This window comes from Mobula birostris, chromosome 9 (genome assembly GCF_030028105.1).
Source record: "Mobula birostris isolate sMobBir1 chromosome 9, sMobBir1.hap1, whole genome shotgun sequence".
NCBI classification, from domain to species: domain Eukaryota; kingdom Metazoa; phylum Chordata; class Chondrichthyes; order Myliobatiformes; family Myliobatidae; genus Mobula; species Mobula birostris.
In genome coordinates this window covers 48,483,704-48,504,584 of record NC_092378.1, presented here as the reverse complement: position 1 = coordinate 48,504,584, position 20,881 = coordinate 48,483,704, and the positions used below count along the sequence as shown (strand labels likewise).

General features: G+C 38.4%; 1 protein-coding gene across 1 annotated transcript in view; it reads left to right on the top strand.

The window, feature by feature from the left end:
- LOC140202405 (uncharacterized) overlaps positions 1 to 20,881 on the top strand; it is a 270,611-nt gene that overhangs the window by 133,882 nt on the left and 115,848 nt on the right. Inside the window, exons 2-3 of the mRNA XM_072267279.1 lie at positions 353 to 2,740; positions 13,056 to 13,147. Coding sequence (XP_072123380.1) covers positions 353 to 2,740; positions 13,056 to 13,147 — 2,480 coding nt within the window. The remainder of the gene's footprint in view (positions 1 to 352; positions 2,741 to 13,055; positions 13,148 to 20,881) is intronic.

Sequence of the window (20,881 nt, the reverse complement as noted above, 5' to 3'; positions counted from 1 at the left end):
TGACTACACAGTGTACAATTCAAAACTATTTTAGAAATTATCAAAGTTCACCTGTCATTATTTCAAAATGTTCTTTTTCTCTTTCTGATTTCAGAACTCTTTTCTGTAAATGTTTGCATGCAGTTATTAAGACTTTCAGTACCTGTATCCATGCTTAATAAGAAAATGATTTCTTACATTGTTCTCTGTAAATTAATTTAGGTACAAAAATATGTGTACAAATTTACAATTGCAAAATTCAATAATAATCAGAATAAAATGGCCCAAACCATGTTTTGCATACATCATGTATGTTTTATATTACATTGAATTTCAGCCAGGTCATGCTTGTTTTTTCTCTGTTCACCTGCAGATGAATACTTCTCCAGCCACATATTACTGTCGAGCATGGTGCATGAACAAAGTTTGGGACTGAATGACACATTGGATGCTTCAATAATAAAAAAGCAGGACAGAAGTGTAAACACAAGCTCCATGCAGTCAACTTTGCAGTCCAGTTTGAATCTGGAAGAAGAAATTCACCTGAACTTTGAAGAGACCACAACACAAGTAAAAGATACCAGCTGGTCAGGAAAGTTTGTGCTCTCTGATGACTTAGAATCCTTAGCTGCTTATAGCAACCTGGATGTGGTCCCTTTATCACAATCTTTCACCACAGTCATTACTGAAGAATTTCAGCCAACAATGCCACTGCCTTCAATCACAGCAGTATCATCAGTATCTCTTAGTTTTTTGAAAAATAAAGCCACCAGTCAGTTGTCAGATCTTTTTATCTCATCAGCTTTTTTCTCCACTTCCAATTTGGTTCAATCAGTATCCTTTCTAGCTAAGTCTGCTATGCCGATTCTGCCACCAAGTGCACAATCATCTCAAGTTGTAAGTTCATTCTTTTCTTCATTTTCGGTCAGTAACCATGGTACGTGGCAATCCACTGTCATGACGACACCAATAAATTGGAACAGCTTGGAGTTTCTGAAGGAGAACAGTGAAACAGCTCTGCTGAATTACATTGACGTGGCATTCAATAGAACAAAGAGCCCCGTTAACTATATGGAAGGAGAAAATGAGCTATTTCCAATTTCAAATGGCATTGCATTAATAAATAGCACAGGAAAGTTTGAAATCATTGGAGAATCTACCATTGATCAAGTTGAAACTTTTCATATTGCTTTAACACCAGAACTTGTTTCTGCAAGTTCAACGTCTGCCTTGCCTCCAATGGCAACATCTGATGCTGTTTTATCTGAAAACAATGCAATAAACGATGGAGTGATGTTAACTGAATTTAACGGATCAATGCTTTCCATTCATTCGCTTTCATCACCTTCTACTCATGGAGCTATACCTTCTTCACATGGCTTGTTTCATACACAGTTGTTTGATAATGATTTTGGATCTGGTGATGACCCAGAAATGACAACACTCAGCATATCAAAGACTGCTGAGTTTGTTCCAACCTCCAACTTGATTTTTGATTCATTTGATCCAGATTTACTAGAATCCCAAGTCTACAACACGTATTTTCTAACAAGGCCAGTTCCAACTGTTTCATCAAAACTCCCAGCTTGGTCTGTGCCTTTGTTGATTTCCTCATCTTTCAACACCATCAATCCTCCAACAACCCATTCCTTAAATCAGAAGCTGTTTTCGTCATTTGAGGATAATTTAGTTATTAGTTCAGTTACTCCTTCTGTGTTGATAAGTGAATCCCCAGTATTGGTACCTACAGTCAATGAGAATTTCTCATTCATTGTAGCTGATATGGATCTGAAACCAACAGTATCACTGAATGTAAATATAAGTTATCCTCCACAAGTTACAAGTTATTTAACAAATTTCATAGCAACTGATTCCCTTAAACCAACTAGTGGGCTAGACTCTTCAGTGGATTTTGTTTCATCTTTGAGAAATGATTTGTCGACTGAATCGGGTTCTGTTTTGTCGACTGAATACTCAAGCTTATTTGAACAACAGATAGAAACTCCAGCAACGTTTGAGACAGTGTCTCCTGGAACATTATCTAGTATTTTAACACAGGAGTCCATATTTATAGAACCAGAGCCTACAACATCTAATTTGTTGGCAGAAAACAATAATAGTACAAATCTTGTCATAATGCTTGAATCTTCATTTAGCAAACCTTATTCCGGTGGTACTTTTGAAAGGACCTCATTCTTTGAGGCATTGTCACCTTCAATTGATGAAGTACAACCCACATTAATACCATCTGTTTATGAGTCAATTTTTACTGCCAATAGTACTACAATAGCTGATCGCACTCCTGAAAGTTTAGTGCACTCTTTGCCAAATGTCACGCTAGTTAGTTCCAGTTTGATATCTTCTACAATTGCTATCACCACAGATCCTTTAATTATTCTGAACTCTACTGTTGAAATGCCATTTTCTTATTTTCCAACTTCAACCCCACATGTCTTTCCAGATGTTCTCCCATCAACTACAGAGACTCATCGGATTTCTGCTTCTCTTCTGTTGACTCCACCTCCCCCATCAACTGGAAACTCTTCAAATCCTAATCCTGTGGAAACTTTGCCTGCAACAACCACCACAGTCCCAGTCCACAATCTCACTGCTACCCCAAACAGTGTTACCACGACTGCAGTAGCCAGCAGCACAGGTTCAAAACCACCCTTTCCCATGACAACCCAAACTACAGTTTCTGCAACAACCAAGAATTTTGTGTGTGACGTTAATGAACTCGATTCCTATCTTGTAAGAACAGGTAAGCTATTTCAGTTGAATATCCTAGATTTCACTGCACTGTGAAGGGCCTTTGTTCATGACATATAATTTGTTTGGTCAGATTGAGAAAATTTAATAAAAGGATACATTGTAATCAGTATTAATGTAAAACTGCCATCGTGGTTGAGGATATTTTAAATGAATTTGCATGAAACTGCAAGATAGGGACTATTTTTTATGTAGTAAATTAGTCACAGAATGTAAGATGCTTTTATCCAACTCCATTTTAGATTATTCATAGCCTGTTATATGATACTCTAAACTTCATGCTGACTTTGCAATAAATTTGGAACAATAAAGTGGAACATAAGTTAATTGGCCTTTTAGACAATTTATCTGAAGGTGCCTTGTAACACTGACTACAGCTGGAGTTCTGCACAACTCCATAGTTCACAAGGGATGATAGCATTAATAGTGTAAGTTGTCATTTTTAAAGAAAACAGTTTAAAGCATTTAAGTTCAGACAAGACATCTGCCAATTTATCTTCAATATCAATATATATTTATCACATCATTTATTAACTGTGTAGGGGGACATATTAACCTAATTCTCAACTTGAGTTCACTGAAAATAAATGATTTTCTCAGTTCAAGGAACAAATCTATTGCTTGGAATTGATTGCAAATATAAGGAGGTTATATTCAGTAGGTAGGCAGTTGGTTAAATCATATGTAGAGTACTGGCTTAATTAAGCAAATATGCTAATGTATTGGTAACAGGACAAGAGTTCCTAAACTAGTAAGTTCAAGTTCACACAGTATATACAACACACCGCACTGCACCACACACAACCACAATTAAATTGACAAATAATAAGTCAAATAGGTCAGTTTGGACATATTAGGCTTGAATAAATTCAGCACATAATGAAAGTACGGATTCAGTAAAAGCTGCTTCTCTTCGGACTAACCCCTATTAACGTCAATGGATCTGGAGTTGGGAGGGTAAACAGCTTTAAATTCCTCAGCATCCACATCACCGAGGACCTCCCGTGGTCTGTACACACCAGCTGTGTAGTGAAAAGGCACAACAGTGCCTCGTTCTCCTCAGACAGTTGAGGAAGTTTGGTATGGGCCCCCAAATCCTAAGAACTTTCTACAGGGGCACAACTGAGAGCATCCTGACTGGCTGCATTACTGCCTGGTATGGGAAGTGTACCTCCCTTAATCGCAGGATTCTGCAGAGAGTGGTGCGGACAGCCCAGCGCATCTGTAGTTGTGAACTTGCCATGATTCAGGACATTTACATAGACAGGTGTGAAAAAAGGATCACTGGGGACCTGAGTCACCCCAACCGTGGTCTGTTCCAGCTGCTACCATCCAGGAAATGGTAGCACAGCATAAAAGCCAGGATCAACAGGCTCCAGGATAGCTTCTGCCACCAGGCCATCAGACTATTTAACTCACGCTGATTTGAGTGTATTTCTATGTTACATTGACTGTTCTATTTATTATAAATTACTATGATTGCACATTGCACAGTTAGATGGAGACGTTATGTTAAAGATTTTTACTCCTCATGTATGTGAAGGATGTAAGAAATAAAGTCAATTCAATTCCCAGCCTTGTTCTGTTTTCCAGCTCTAGGTCCACAGCCTGTGGCACTTCAAGTGCATATCTAAGTTCTTTTTAATCCTTTTGACATGGGGAATATTAAAGAGCCTTCATATCTTCATTTGTCATGAAACTATAATATACTGGCACCCGCAGCCCAGCAGACTTTTCAAACTGATAATGTTATTTCTATTATTACCCCAAAACACTTTTCACTTTATTTATGTGTTACATTTTATTACAATATATTTCCAATGAACAGGTGATTGCGAAGGGAGTACAGGAACCAGTTGTAGGCCCCTATCACTGGATGGGAAAAGAAAATCAGTCCTTAAGTTCTACTACATTTTATATCTATCTCTTCAGTTATGTTTCTGCAGGGTGGAGGTAGATCTATTCTTATCCATGACTCTCAAATTAGTTTGCAGTTAAATTTCCCTCTGCCTCGTTTATTTCAAAACCGAAACCTAAGCCATATTCTGTCCATTCTCATGCAATTACCAATTTCCTGTTTCGGGATGATCAGAACAATAAGATTATTTGAGATGTATTCTATTATTTGGCACAAAAATTGAAAACAAAGAGAACTGAAGATGCTGGATATCCAAAATAAAAACAGAAAATTCAGGAAATATTTGAGCGTCGCAACTTACGTAGAGAGAAGTCGAATTAATGTTCCAGGTCAAAGACTCATCATCAGAGTAGATTGTATGTGGTCCTAGCTTATCTTCCATGTTTATATTTCATGCTGTGGCTAATAAAGGAGAGTTTTCATAAACCTCTTTAATCACTTTATCTTTCACTCCTCCAGCATGTGGACACAGATACAAGTTGTGGGATACTTTCCATGCTGTTTAATTTGTAACCAATTTGTAAATGAAAAATATACTAAAAAATTTATCTCATAAATGAACAAACCAAGTAAAAGCAAACTAATAAAGCATATTCAGGAAATTATTATTTTGAAGGCTAGAGTATATATTGCAGGAATGATAAATAGACATTTTCTATCACACTAAACCAGAAAAGTGGGACAGCAATTCCTTGCATCTGAGTGTAGTTTGCAAAATTAATTCTTCTGTCTTGATGAACTGTAACCTTTTGGATGGATGCCCTGCCTAGAAAAACCTTAACTGTGTAATTAAATTCTGACCGGGCAATTTTAAGAAATTGTCAGTACAGTGAATGTTTAAAGAAGATAGGTTGCGACATATTCATGCGTCTGGTACTCATTCAATGCAGTGGGTTGAATGAGCCATTTGTTTTGTCAACATGCATACCAAAGAGAGTTGGGAGAATATTTTCATGAAAGAACCGCAAATATAGATTTTTAGATTTTATATGTTTTTGAGTTTGGTGCAGAACTTAATCTGGAATAACCAGAGTGCCTCCACCTGTTCCATGAAAATGTAGGTAGGTCAAATTGCTTTTGTCACGAAGTTATACTGCAGTATGTTATTATGTACTATACAATTCCCCCCCTCCCCCCACCAGAGTCAAGGTGAATTAACATTCTGCCTCGTAATTATGGAGGCATTAAGCAAAATGATATTTATTGTGTCAAGTAATATCATTTCTCAACAATATAATTATTATTTACAACTTATACTATTTTCAGTGTCAGAACAGCAGAAAAATGAATGTAAAATTGATGCTTATTTTTTTACATGATGAAATATTGCCTATCTCTTCCAGTGTTGTAAGATCACACACCTTTTACTGCAATATATTTTTAAATAGTCGCAGTCTATCTGATATAGGTTACCTGCCTGTTAAAGTACATATGTTGCTTGCAAACCAGTTTAGACATTATTAGCTTATTAAGCTTTATTTGTATGTGTCAAATTCAGTAACAGTGCCCATTTAAAAATCCTTTCCTAATGCAGCTTCTTCTATCTTAAATTATAATATATTTGCTATTTAACACATTCACCAGATCTAACTAGAATGACATGTTTTCCGTGGGTTGCAGGAGAATCTAACCAAGAAAGACCAGAAAAGATCCCAACTTTTGTTTTTGAGGAATAATGGGATCGTAAGCATCAGCAAGAAAAAAAAATCACAACAGTTAAACTGACATTCCCAAAGGACAGCTCACACAATGTCCTTGTGTCTTCCATCAGGATGGGATCAACCCTCAGTCTTCAGACTTGAATTCAGCCAGGTTGATGTGACTACTATTGAATAGCAGTGAAGCAGATTATTAGTTCAGAGTACTTGGAGCATGCGTAGTGCTGAAGTTTCTGCATGATGCGGTGGTACACTTTAGTTGGATCCATTTAAAAAGGCATTCTTTGTTCGGCTTTGGCTTTGCTAGGTAGAAAACTTAAGATGAATTGGAAACCTTCGTGATCTATGTGAACCTTCTGTGCAATTCGCTCTCCCAAATTGTTGAGTGTTGGTCAAATTCAGGCCATGTGAAAGTTTATTGGAAACATTTTGGAAAAGGCAGCTTGCAGGATGGGTAGTATCTAATGATTTTTCCTACCTATTTCTTTCTCCACGTTCTGCAACTAATGGTCTTTTCTGCTGATTAGATTCATTTTGTTGGTTAAAAGAGTGACACAACATTGTGGGCCAAAGGGCCTGTACTATGCTGTAATATTCTATGCTGTATATACGAGGGGTGATTGATAAGTTCATGGCCTAATGTAGAAGGAGTCAATTTTAGAAAACTTAGCACATTTATTTTTTGCTACATTTATACACTTAGTCCAGCGGTCGTGGAGCATATGGATCCCTTCTTTGTAGAAGTCGGTGTCTTGGACCTCCAGAAGTGGTCCACAGCAGGGGTGATTGATAAGTTTGTGGCCTAAAGTAGAAGGAGATGAATTATTAACTTCAAACTTTCTGCATAATCACTCAGAGTTGATGCATGTAACGAGAGCTGTATAACTCATCTCCTTCTACCTTAGGCCACGAACTTATCAACCACCCCTGCTGTGGATTACCTGGAGGTCCAAGATGCTCTCATTACGTGCACGTGCAGTTCAACTCTTTGAGTGATAATGCAGAAAGTTTAAAGTTAATAACTCATCTCCTGCTTTAGGCCACAAACTTATCAATCACCGCTGCTGTGGACCACTTCTACAAAGAAGGGATCCATATGCTCCATGACAGCTGGACTAAGTGTGTACATGTAGGAGGGGATTATGTTGAAAAATAAATGTGCTAAGTTTTCAAAAATTGACTCGTCCTACCTTAGGCCACGAACTTATCAATCACCCCTCATACTTGGGGCATACCGGAGTTACTTTTTGTCATTCATAAGAAATGGCCAACGTTTGTTCCACATTCCTTGTTTAATGTGGTAGATTATTTCAGGGTCCTCTTCCTTCAGGGTCAATTACATTGTTTGGTACATAAGAATCGCATATAGTCAGGTATGGAAGACAGATTTTCTTTTATAAAGAACACTGAACCAACGGTGTTTTTGTGACAATTGAATGAAGATGATCACCATTGCTAAGACAGATTTAATTAACTGATTTTAAATTCTGCAGCTGTCTTAATAAAATTGAAATTCATGCTTCCATGTTATTGGGCCAGGCAATGTTGACTTAATCTGTAAAACCAGAGTCACTGCTCATCGTTCCTACTGACTCACACCTGCGGTCATAGTCATAAGCACAGAAACAGGTCTCTATGTCCATTGTGTCAAAGTTAGCCATGTACATTAATTTCATTTTATTCCTCAGGTATTCTTAGTAACTTTCAATGCCACCCACTCCCTCCCTAATTACACTGAGTATCATTTATAACCTTATAACTAGCATGTCTTTGTCATGTGGTAGGAACTTTATGCACCCAGGAGAAAGTCATATTATTGTGAATTGTCATGCAAACTTCACACAGCAGCATCCAGCCAACGTGGATGTAGAAAGCCAGTGTTTCAATATGTCTGCACACTGATTTCAGCATTAAGCTCTAATTAAGGTTTGGACTCCAGGTATCATTGCGTGGTGATCCCAATCCTGCAACGTCCCTGATTTTATTTTATTTTATTTATTGATATAGTGTGGAGTTGGCCCTTTGGTCCATGGTACCCCAGTAACCCCTAACAATCCCAATTAACACTAACCTAATCACAGGGCAATTTACAGTGTCCAATTAACCTGCCTGGTACATCTTTGGACTGTGAGAGGATAATAGAGAACCTGGGGAAAACCTACACATTCCACAGGGAGGACATACAGACTCCTTACAGAATGGCACCAAAATGAACTCCGAACTCCAGAACATCCTGAGCTCTAATCACATTGTGTTAATCATTATTCATAGTCATAGTCATACTTTGTTGATGCCTAGTGTATTTACGCTTTGTTGGAACCATAAATAGTTAAATAGTAATATGTAAATTATGCCAGTAAATTATGAAATAAATCCAGGACCAGCCTATTGGCTCAGGGCATCTGACCCTCCAAGGGAGGAGTTGTAAAGTTTGATGGTCACAGGCAGGAATGACTTCTATGACGCTCTGTGTTGCATCTCGGTGGAATGAGTCTCTGGCTGAATGTACTCCTGTGCCCACCCAGTACATTATGTAGTGGATGGGAGTCTTTGTCCAAGATGGCATGCAACTTGGCCAGCATCCTCTTTCCAGACACCACCGTCAGAGAGTCCAGTTCCATCCCCACAACATCACTGGCCTTATGAATGAGTTTGTTGATTCTGTTGGTGTCTGTTACCCTCAGCCTGCTGCCCCAGCACACAACAGCAAACATGATCGCACTGGCCACCACAGACTCGTAGAACATCCTCAGCATCGTCTGGCAGATGTTAAAGGACCTCAGTCTCCTCAGGAAATAGAGACGGTTCTGACCCTTCTTGTAGACAGCCTCAGTGTTCTTGACCAGTCCGGTTTATTGTCATTTCGTATCCCCAGATATTTGTAATCCTCCAACATGTCCACAACGACCCCCTGGATGGAAACAGGGGTCACCGGTACCTTAGCTCTCCTCAAGTCTACCACCAGCTCCTTAGTCTTTTTCACATTAAGCTGCAGATAATTCTGCTCACACCATGTGACAAAGTTTCCTACCGTAGCCCTGTACTCAGCCTCATCTCCCTTGCTGATGCATCCAACTATGGCAGAGTCATCAGAAAACTTCTGAAGATGACAAGACTCTGTGCAGTAGTTGAAGTCCGAGGAGTAAATGGTGAAGAGAAAGGAGACAAGACAGTCCCCTGTGGAGCCGCAGTGCTGCTGATCACTCTGTCGGACACACAGTGTTGCAAGCACACATACTGTGGTCTGCCAGTCAGGTAATCAAGAATCCATGACACCAGGGAAGCATCCACCTGCATCGCTGTCAGCTTCTCCCCCAGCAGAGCAGGGCGGATGCTCTTGAACGCACTGGAGAAGTCAAAAAACATGACCCTCACAGTGCCACTGGCTTGTCCTATACTACCGTGTAGTATATACTACTGTGCCTCATAATAGAAGGAAAAGCTGGGGATGGAGTATTGTTAAGTTTAAGCTTCTAGATACCTTCAACATTTAGAGGTAGTTATAAATAATTAAAATTTAAAAAACACCAAGTTAAATAAAAACATTTTAGAAATATAAATAAAAATAATGCAAAAAAGAGGGTGCCTTTCCCATTCTAAACTTCTAAACTCCGAATTCCTAAACTGTTGTCCTCCACGATATCTCCTCCATAATCACAATCAGCGTAAGTGCAGCACAAGGCTCCAATGCCACGTTTAAGTTTGCTGACGGCACCACTATTGGCCGAATCAAAGGTGGTGAAGAATCAGCATATAGGAGAGAGATTGAAAATCTGGTTGAATGGTGTCACAACAACAACCTCTCACTCAACATCAGTGAAACCAAAGAGCAGGTTGTTGTCTGTGGGGGAAGAAATCAAGGTTCATGAGCCAGTCCTCATTAGAGGATCAGAGGTGAAGAGGGTCAAGTCTTTAAATTACTTGGATTTATCTTCTCTGGATAGTGTATGGTGGCATACTTTCTTTGATAATGAATTTATTTTGGACTTTGAACTTACAAACCTAATTGAACTCAATGAGAATTTGGTTCCTGTGCTAGTCTGACAATGTTCCAGATGGTGATTTTTCCCAGTGTTATGCAGTAGGCTGTACTGACAAATTAAGTTCCCCAAACCTGTCAGTCAGTCCTATACTTGAATGTTTCTCAGCACAGGTCAGGACTGACTTCAGCACAGCCTGGTATGGAAACACCAGTGCCTTTGAATGGAAAATCCTATTAAAAAAAGTAGTAGATTAGGCCCAGTCCATCATGGGTAAAGTACTGCCAACCATTGAACACATCTACATGAAATACTATTGTAAGAAAGCAACCTACATCATTGGGGATCCCCACCACCCAGGCAATGTGCTGTTCTCTTTGCTACCATCAGGAGGAAGGCACAAGAGCCTCAGGACGCGCACCTCCAGGTTCAAGAAATTACTTCCTGTCAGCCATCAATCAGGCTCTTGAACAAATGATGATAACTTCACTCAACTTCACTACAAATAATTGAAGTGTTCCCACAACCAATGTACTCACTTTCAAGGGCTCTTCATCTCATGTTCTCATCATTTATTGCTATTTATAGTATTTATATTTGCAGTTGCACATCTTGTTTTCTGTACTATGGTTGATCTTTCATTGATCCTGTTGTAGTTACTGTTCTTTAGATTTGTTGAGTATACCCACAAGAAAGTGAATGTGGATAATAAAAAGAATAAAAAGTGCTTATAAAAAGAAATCACCCGCACCCCCAGAAGTCTTCATGTTTAATTGTGTTACGACATTGAATCACAGTGGATTTATTTTGGCTTTTTTGACACTGATCAACAGAAAAAGACTTTTTTGTGTCAAAGTGAAAACATCTCTACAAAGTGATCTAAATTAATTACAGCTATAGACACAAAATAATTGATTGCCCCCCCCCCTTTAATATGACATGCCATATCATTACTGATGTAGCAAATTGGTTATAGGGGTCGCATAATTAGTTAAATGGAGATTACCGTGTGCAGTCAAGGTGTTTCAATTGATCATAATAAAAATACACTTGTATCTGGAAGGAACAACTGCTGGTGAGTCAGTATCCTGGCAAAAACTATACCAAGAAAACAAAAGAACACTCCAGGCAATTCCACGAAAAGGTATTGAAAGCACAAGTCAGGAGATAGATGCAAAAAAATTTCCAAGTCACTGAATATCCCTTGCAGTACAGTTAAGTCAATTATCAAGAAATGGAAAGAATATGGCACAGCTGTAAATAGACCTAGAGCAGGACGTCCTCAAAAACTGAGTGACAGTGCAAGAAGGAGACTAGTGAGGCAGGCTACCAAGAGACCTAGGACAATTCTGGAGGAGTTACAAGCCTCAGTGTCTGAGATGGGAGAGTCTGCACATACAGCAGCTGTTACCCGGGTGCTTCACCAGTTGCAGCTTTATGGGAGAGTGGCAAAGAGAAAGCCACTGTTGGAAAAAAAACTCTCATGAAATCTCGGCTAGAGTTTGCCAGAAGGGATTTGGGAGACTGAAGTCAGCAGGAGGAAGTTTTATGCTCTGATGAAACTAAAATTGAACTTTCTAGCCATCAGACTAAATGAGACGTTTGACGTAAGCCAAATGCCACACTTCATCAAAAGCACACCATCCCCAACGTGAAGCATACTGGTGGCTGCATCGTGCTGTGAGGATGCTTTACTGTAGCAAGTCCTGGAAGGCTTGTGAAGGTAGGAGGTAAAATAAACGCAGCTAAATACAGGGAAATCCTGAAGGAAAACCTGATGCAGTCTGCAAGAGAACTGTGACTTGGGAGAAGATTTGTTTTCCAGCAAGACAATTACCCCAAGCATAAATCAAAACTACACAGGAGTGACTTAAAAACAACAAAGTTAATGTCCTGGAGTGGCTAAGTCAGAGTCTAGACCTCAATCCAATTGAGAATGTGTGGCTGGACTTGTTCACTCAAGATTCTCATGCAATCTGACAGGGCTTCAGCAGTTTTGAAAAGAAGAATGGGGAAAAATTGCAGTGCCCAGATGTGCAAAGCTGATATAAACCTATCTACACAGACTCAAGGCTGTAATTGCTGCCAAAGATGCACCTACTAAATACAGACTTGAAGGGGGTGAGTAATTATCCAGTCAATTATTTTGTGTTTAATAATTGCAATAAATTTAGACCAATTTTTTTTCACTTTGTCATGAAAGTCTAAAAAGCCAGTTTAAATCCACTGTGATTCAATGTTGTAAGACAACAAAACATGAAAACTTACAAGAGGGTGAATATTTTATAGGCACTGTATGTGGTGACATAAATGTACTTTGATAGTAACATTTACTTTGAACTTTAAACTGACTGGCTGCAAACATTGCAACTCAGCTCATTAATCCAACTCTTTTCTGATCCTGTATTATAACTATTTTGCCACCAAATCACCTTTTATAGTTTGCTATAATCCAAAATGCTGTTTATATTGCTTTATATTGACCATCTCAAATAAATGAGTCAGGAGTTATTTGGGGAGAAGTAGTGTCTTACCAAGCATCTATTAATAAAACATTGTTAACCTGATGTATCAAATAATTCAAATGCATGAATTTGTATGTCCTTTCTGTAATCTCCCGCTCACTTCTATTCTGTCTGTGGCTTCTGAATTGTAAAGATCATTAGCCCCAAAATTGCTTTTGAGATGTCCATTATGTGGCAATATTCAGAAATGGAAAGAAAGTAATGGCACGTACATTTTCTTCCACAGTGCTCTCTGACCAGGTGACATCACGTCAGGATGTGCTTGCATCACTAAAGGATGTACTGAGCCAGCGTTTCAAACGGGATGTGGAACTTCAGGTATTCACTGCATATCTGGTCTTGACCCAGGGATTTGGATGTGATGGTCTGTAAGTTTTTAGTTCAGGTCCATTGTTTGAACTATATTGAATATAGTTAATTATTTATTATTGAAGTTTGTTTCTCATTGTCACAGTGTGAATCAATATCTTATTTTAATTTTGGCTATTTGTTCCCCAAGCTATTTCCCAGTGACTTTCCAAATTTGTTGGTTATGCATTGTTTATCTTAAGGCTATGGGCTATACTCCACTGAAGGCTACATTGTGTGATTTCTACAGAAGATGTACAGTGCTAGTGGGTGAAATGATACCTTAATTGTTTAGGGTACACTTGTGCTAGATACTGGGCTAATTGTTGTTAATATAAAATTTTATTATTCCAATAATGCAACTTTCCTTGTTATTCTAATAATGTCCATTTAAAAAAACTTTTAACTTTTACAGTATATATTTTAGAACTTAAGTTCTTTTTTCTATTTCTTAACACATGATTTATACTATTACTAAAGTCAGTAGGATGTTATGCCTCCATTTCATGACTTGAAAATAGACTCCTTGTGAGATGAGCTGGAGTATTATGTTGGTGATGTGGTGCCTGTCTCTCCTGTCATTGAAGTTATGCTTGATGTTGGTGGTATTGTAATGCTGTTGCTTCTCTCTGCTTTGTCAGTTCTAGTATCAGCCAAAGGTCCTATTCCATTTCATTTGCTGGCTTGTCTCGCTCTGGATTATGTATGTCCTTGGAGCATCAACATTATTGGTAGCTTTAATTGAGTTCTATGTCTTCATGACTCTATCATGTAGACACTTCCTATGTATTCTCAACAACTTGAGTGATGATTTAATACAATTATCTAGTGTTGACTTCCTTTTTTCTATTGATAGTTATGAACTTATTATTACTTGTTCTTGTGGAGGGTAGATTTAGCCTGGAGATATTCTGCTGTACTTTCTGAATTCTGTAGCTTGGTTGGCAATTTCCTGACAAACTTAAGGAGAAGTAGCATGGAATGACATACCGTTTGGAACTCCTTCAGTTATCTGCAGTTCATAAGGGTGCTCCTGACCGTTTGGATACTTTACTTGAAACCATTTCATCTTCTGCAAGTGGAAATGAAATACTAATGTTGAAGCTGTGTCACTCTGCAGACTCTCAAGATAAATTGTCACTTCCAGGTTTCTCAGGAATCCTTTATTATGCAGTTATCTTGCAAACATGATTGAAACTGCTGTGGTAATTATGCAGCGCTCAAGTCTTTAATCCCTCTAATGAATGGGAATGTGTTATACTTTTCTACGAAGTTGTGATGACTTTGATTGTATATGAATGTATTGATTCCCAGTCTCTGCCACATTCCAGGTGGTATCTTGTAGCTATCTTTGCTTCTAGTGCATTCTGTACTTACAGCATTCACTACATAGTTGATCTTTTGTCGGTTAATCCAATATACAACAGCTTAGGCAAGGATACATCAGATATGTATCTTTTGGAGTAATTTCGTTTCATCTTTTGGTATGATGATCCCAGATCCAGCCACTTGAACACCAGTTTCCAGTGGAAAAAAAATTTGATTGACCAGTAACATCTTGTGCTCACAATGTTTGTCTCTCGTTTTCATTCTTCTCATGAATAATGTGCTGAGGAAGTATTGGTTTTACTTCTGATCCATCTTTGACACAGCTTGTTCAAATTTACTAGTCAATGTATTTTCACATTTGGATCTCTTGTGCTTCTCCTGTAGCCACATTGAGATAAGCTACTTGCTATCATAATTTCTTTGTTTAATCTGTATTACAAAGTAAAAATCATAACTAAATTGAGAGCAATTTTGTAACTTTGTGGCCTCTGTATAGATTGCTTTTGCAGTTAGCAAATAATTTATATTAGCATACTATTTCATTACCAATATGAAGAAATGCTTCATATTAGTATTGAAGGAAAACATTTTAGCTTGTTGATCCATGCTGATTCGGAGAGCAATCCCCATTTTTCAGTATTTTTATTGGCAATTTCAACTCCTTCATTTCTGTCAACTCCCTCACCCCACTGCCTCCAGATTCCATCATTAACTGACTCTCAGTGAAAATTCACAGTGGTCAATTAAATTGCCAACCTTATACTTGTGTCTATCTTTATGGTTCAATACAGTATGCAGCTGATGTAGCTCAGTTGTCATTAATCATGACCCAAAAGATCATGTATCTCCTTGCACCCATAATCACAGGGTGAATGCACAAACTCCAAATAGTCAACAACAGAGGTTAAGGTTGAATCTAGTTTACTAGAACTACAAAGTAGTGTGCAGTGCACAGAAGCAGATGTAAACGTTCATTGAGATCATGGTTAATTTTCAAGTTTGCCTCTTTTCAGCGCTATCACCATATCTGTTGTTTCTTACATTCAGAAACATTCAGATTTTGGTTCTGAGTGAACAAAATGACTCCAATATCCTCCAGGGTAGAGAATTCCAAAATATTACCCGTCTCCTAGTGAAGGCACATTTCCTTATTCCTATCTTAAATGGACTACTCCTTATTCCAAAGGGCATACCAGTCCTGGACACCTCCTGCATGTAGGCATTCTAGTCCTTCAAGAATTTTGTAAGTTTTGATGAGATCCCTTCTTGGTCTTATAAGCTAGGCAATATATTTCATACTTTGTGAACTCAGATGGGGAGCTCTGGGAGACCATCAGTCTCCCTGGTAACTGATCTGTATGAAGTGCATCAAACTGGCAGCTCCTTAGAGACAGTGTTGAGGAACTGGAGCTGCAGTTCAGTGACCTTTAGTTCATATGGGAGATTGAGGACGTGAGAGATGGGAGCTACAGGGAATATATCCATAAGGAGCCAAAAGATGAGATGTGAAGGAAAGCTTGACAGTAAAATAAGGGATACCAAAAGTTTTTTTTCAGGTATATGAAGAATAAAAGAGAGGTGAGAATGGGTATCAGTCTGTTGGAAAAGGACATTGGGAAGGTAGTAATAGGGGACAAAGAAATGGTGGATGAACTTAAGTATTTTGTATCAGTCTTCACTGTGGAAGTCACTAACAGTCTGTCAGAAGTTCTTGCGTGTTAGGGGGCTGAAGTGAGTGTAGTTTCTGATACTAAGGAGCAGATGTTTGGGATGCTGAATGGTCTGAAGGTAGATAAATTACCTAGACCAGAAGGACTATACCCTGGTGTTCTGAAGGAGGTACTGTAGCTAAAGAAATTGTGGAGGGATAAGTAGTGATTTTAAATAATCACTAGATTCTTGATTGAGGTTGATATGTTCTTGATTAGTTTTGGTGAGAAGGATAATAAATCAGGCATGATGGATTTCCAGGGTAGGTTTAATGGGCTGAATAGCCTTATTCTGGTCCTATGTCTTATGGTATTACTGCTTATTCATTATGCATACAGTACACTTATTATACTTGGAACCACTATGTACTTCCTCTGTAGTATGTCTTAAGTGAGGGGACCAAAACTACACAGTATTCCTGGTGCATTTTCACAAAGGGCCTATAAAGTTTGAGCAGATTTTCTTCAGATCACCTTTGAGATGCAGAATCTCACATCCGTATTTTATAAATGTTAGCATTGCTCTTTCTTTGTGCACTTGTTTCTGCATTATTTGAATAGAAGTGCTATGAGCTTGTACTAAGGTGTTCCTAGGCCTTAACAGCAACATCTAAATGTTATTGATTGTTTTTGTTTCATTTAGTGTAATGTTACAAGCTTGTTTTGGTGTACACCACCTCCTTGTTAAAACATAATTTCATGGGATTGTGACCACCTGGTGTTAGTTCTTTCAGCTTTACCTTCTGATCTAACAAAGGGGGAAATGAAAGTATTTATTGGAACAACCCTCAACCTCCTAAATTTTTTCCCTCATCCTTTGATATTTTCAATTCAGTGTTAGGTGTGATTTTTTTTTTCCTCTTGGCTTGGCATAATTTTTGACTTGTCTGCAGAAATGATTCTAAGGACAGGTGTTATTTTCCTTTCTGATGCATTTCACTCGCATCCAGTGTATCTGGTTCTTTGCATTATCTTATGGAGATAACAGTTGTGGGTTTTGCCATCCACTCCATAAATCTAGATGTCACTTTCTTTGCTTATTGCTCTATTTCATCCTCTGTAAGTATCATCTACAGTATTTACTACTGAAACACCACCAGCGTTGGATAGATAATGGAACTTCTACTGTCAAGGGCAATGATAATTGCTGAAAATGGAGATTTTTCATTAAACTTCATACTTCATTACATGTTTCTGGTATTACTAAGTTTGCCAAAAATCTTGACCTCTCCAAGTGTGACATGCTTTTTTTCAGTGTTGGATTTTGTTAATAGTCTCTCTTAGTCACCCATATTCAAGTCTTTTTGTGTCTAGGCATATCCTTACTGTGCATTAGGTTTCTCCCTGAGCAGTGTTCACCTAGTTGTTTTGATTTTTGCCATTATCTCACTTGTTCCATCTCAAACCCTGTTGAAGCTTTCTTTAGCACGTGATGTGAGAGTGAATCACTGGATTCACATGGATCACTTTTCAAAACATTCAATCATAACATCAAATGATTTTAGATATACTTGAATAAAGTCTGTTTTGCTTCTTTATAATCAGCACATTACTGTCATTTTTTTGTTTTCTTCATCTGCTGGTTTAGTAAAATTAACTTCAGTTGTTACATCTTCTCAGAACCACAGTAGCTGTTCTTATAACACAGGACACAAGACTATTCTCCCTTTAGCAGGTCTCTTTGATATAACTTGTTGAAAATTGTGGAATGTTAGCTCCTGCATATGACTGTGCTTCACTTCAAGATTTTTTTTATGTAACTTTTTTCCATCTTCTTTCAAGATCGCGGAAAACCTTTCAGTGTAACCTGAGTGGTATGGAGTGCCCTGCCCTCCCATACCAATTTCTACTTTTCGTATTCTTGGTGAGTTTGCTTCTCACCTACTAATCTGGGTGGTGGTGTGAATTTAATTTCTCTAGGAATTGGTACATCCTAGGAATTGATACATTCTACTCTGTGCAATGGTATCATTTAGGTATTTCATGTGCCTTTGCATTATGTCCTTTTCCATGGTATGGCTGTTCTGATTTCTCTTTTTTTTTCCATCATTCCTCTGTGTTTTCACGATAAATTGACAAATCTTTTCTCATCAGTAGTTGGCTTTCCACATAATTAGAGCTTCATCCATATAAGCTGTACTCTTTTTCTGTGAATTCATGTGGTCACAGCTACTGGATGGCTGCCTTTCAGCTGACTTTCATTCTCTTCCTTATGTATTAACTAAATCAGCTCTGTTTACTTTTCTAAGACTGATATGAATGCTGGTTGTTTGAGTAGTTGGTGTCTTACTCTGTAATCAGTGAGCAAGAAACTGTATATTCTGGAAACTTGAAGTTAAAACAGAAAATTCTGAATAAATACAGAAAGCAGTTCATCAGTGTTGAAGAAAGAAACTGAAACAGTAATTTGATATCTTTCTTCACAGATGCTACCTAATGTTACCTGATGTCCTGAACATCCCCACGTTTTCTGTTTCAATTTCAGCATCTTCATCTGTCTGTCTGTGGCTTCCTGTGCTTTGGTCTCTCTACGGCCTCCCATAGTGAGCTCTCCTTCCCAATCAAGGCTTTGTGCACATTTGGTCTACTGTGTCCCCAGTGAGTTGGTCCACCTGCTATGCCCCATTCCCCTATTTCCTTTTACTTACTCTTTCTATTTTTAAAGCTTGTAAGGAATCCAGCAACAGGCTCATCTGGTTCCTGCCTTTAGCTTTGGAACTCTTGTCTGAGGATCATTTGGCTTGGTTTCATCTCAAGGTGTGTGCTTTTTTTTTCTTTGAAAGGACTTTTAATCTCTAACTAGCTTATTCCTCAGCTCTTGAAAAGATCCATTGTTTCCTTTACAATCCACAAAAGAATGTATTTCTGGAAGACATTTGATTTGATTTAATCAAACAATGGTAGTTGATTATCAGCTAAAATTTTTGCTTAAATTTTCCATGTGTCTGACAACATCCTAGTTCAACAAAGCCTAGAGCTGTGCATTTGTCACAGCTACATTAATGAATTTGGTCCATACAATCAGCACAGAAAGTGCTGATTTTTTTAAAACTCAGATTCAGAGTGTAGATTGTTTATTTGATGTGGGATCTTTCTTAGTTGGTTGCTGTCATTATGAAGCATTATTGTTGTCAGAACTCTGTTTGCTATGTATACTTAAAGGATTGAGTCTGTCTGGGTAGCATCCAACCTGATGGCATGAATATCGATTTCTCCTTCTGGTTGGAAAAAACCATTCCCTCCTCTTCCTCCCCCCCTCTTTATCTATTCCAAACTCTGGCTTCATACCTGTTTTCTCCTGCCTATCTCCTCCCCCTAGTGCCCATCCTCCTTCCCTTACCCCTGTAGTCCATTCTCCTCACCTGGAGATTCCTTCATCTCCAGGCCTTTACCGTTCCCACCCACCTGCTTCAAACATCACCCTCTAACTATCCTCCTTCATCTCCTTCCACCTTTTTATTTAGGCGTCTTCCCCCTTCCTTTCCAGTCCTGAAGAAGGGTCTTGATCTGAAATGCCAAATGTTTGTTCATTTCCATGGATGGGGCCGACCTGCTGCATTTTGTGTATGTTGCTTGTGACTTACAGAAGTTTATTTTCAGACAATAAGCCAAGTGTTGTCTAGAGATACAAGTGTAATTTCTATCCAGAATCTCATGACTAGTGAGTGATAGGGTACATAAATGCTAAAAGTTTACCTGTGTCTATCACAATATAGACCCCCATTCATTCTTCTGATAATTCCCTGAGAAAAAGTGCAGAAAGATGTGTTTAAATGTTTTTTTAGGTTATCATTTCGGACAGGAGGAATGGGAATGTACTTCTAGCTTCACAAAGCAAACAATAGGACTATTAATCAGAGATTCCTATTTATCTCCACGTAATATGTAATTTTCTTTAAGTGCTCATATCACCTTTTAAATTGACTTTCTAGGGACTTTGTTAAATATCTGTATCATAGATATCTGGTAGAGGCACCCCTTTCCATCCAACTTCTTGACATTTTTATGGCACTGACAAGGTGAATGGTGAGGCATTTTTCTCTCTCATGGAGGGTCTAGAACTGGGGAGCTTTGTCTCAGTAGCAGAACCTGCACTGTTTGGACAAAGATGAATCACAGATCTTTTCTCTGAGGATTGAATATCTTTGAAATCTCCATGCAGTGGATAGCATGTTGAATATTGTTAAGCCTGATCTATGGACTTCTGGATACTTAGGTGAAACCGGAGGAATCGCTCAGGCATGTTCAAGCAGATCAATGGCCTACTTCAGCTCCTGTTCCTTATTTTCCTGCTAATGTGGAAATGCAGAGAAATTGAACAAACAATCTGAGTCTTTACATAAAATGTGCTGTATTTAAAACACATTCTCAAAGAACCTGTTGTACTTATGAGGAACTCGAACCTAAAAATAGTGACTCTCTCCATATTGAAGCAGCAAATCTGATTAAATCTCTTGGACCTGATAGTATGGCCCATGAAGTTTCCTTGATTCTATGATAGTATCTGTAGATTGGTAAGTAGCAAATGCTAGAAAAGAGGGAGGGAGGAAATGGGTGACGCAGTGATGTAAATTCAGTTACATCCAATACTGTCTGTGTTTGGAATTTGCATATTCTCCCGGCGACTGTGTGTATGCCGTCAGGGTGCTCCAGTTTCCTTCAACAT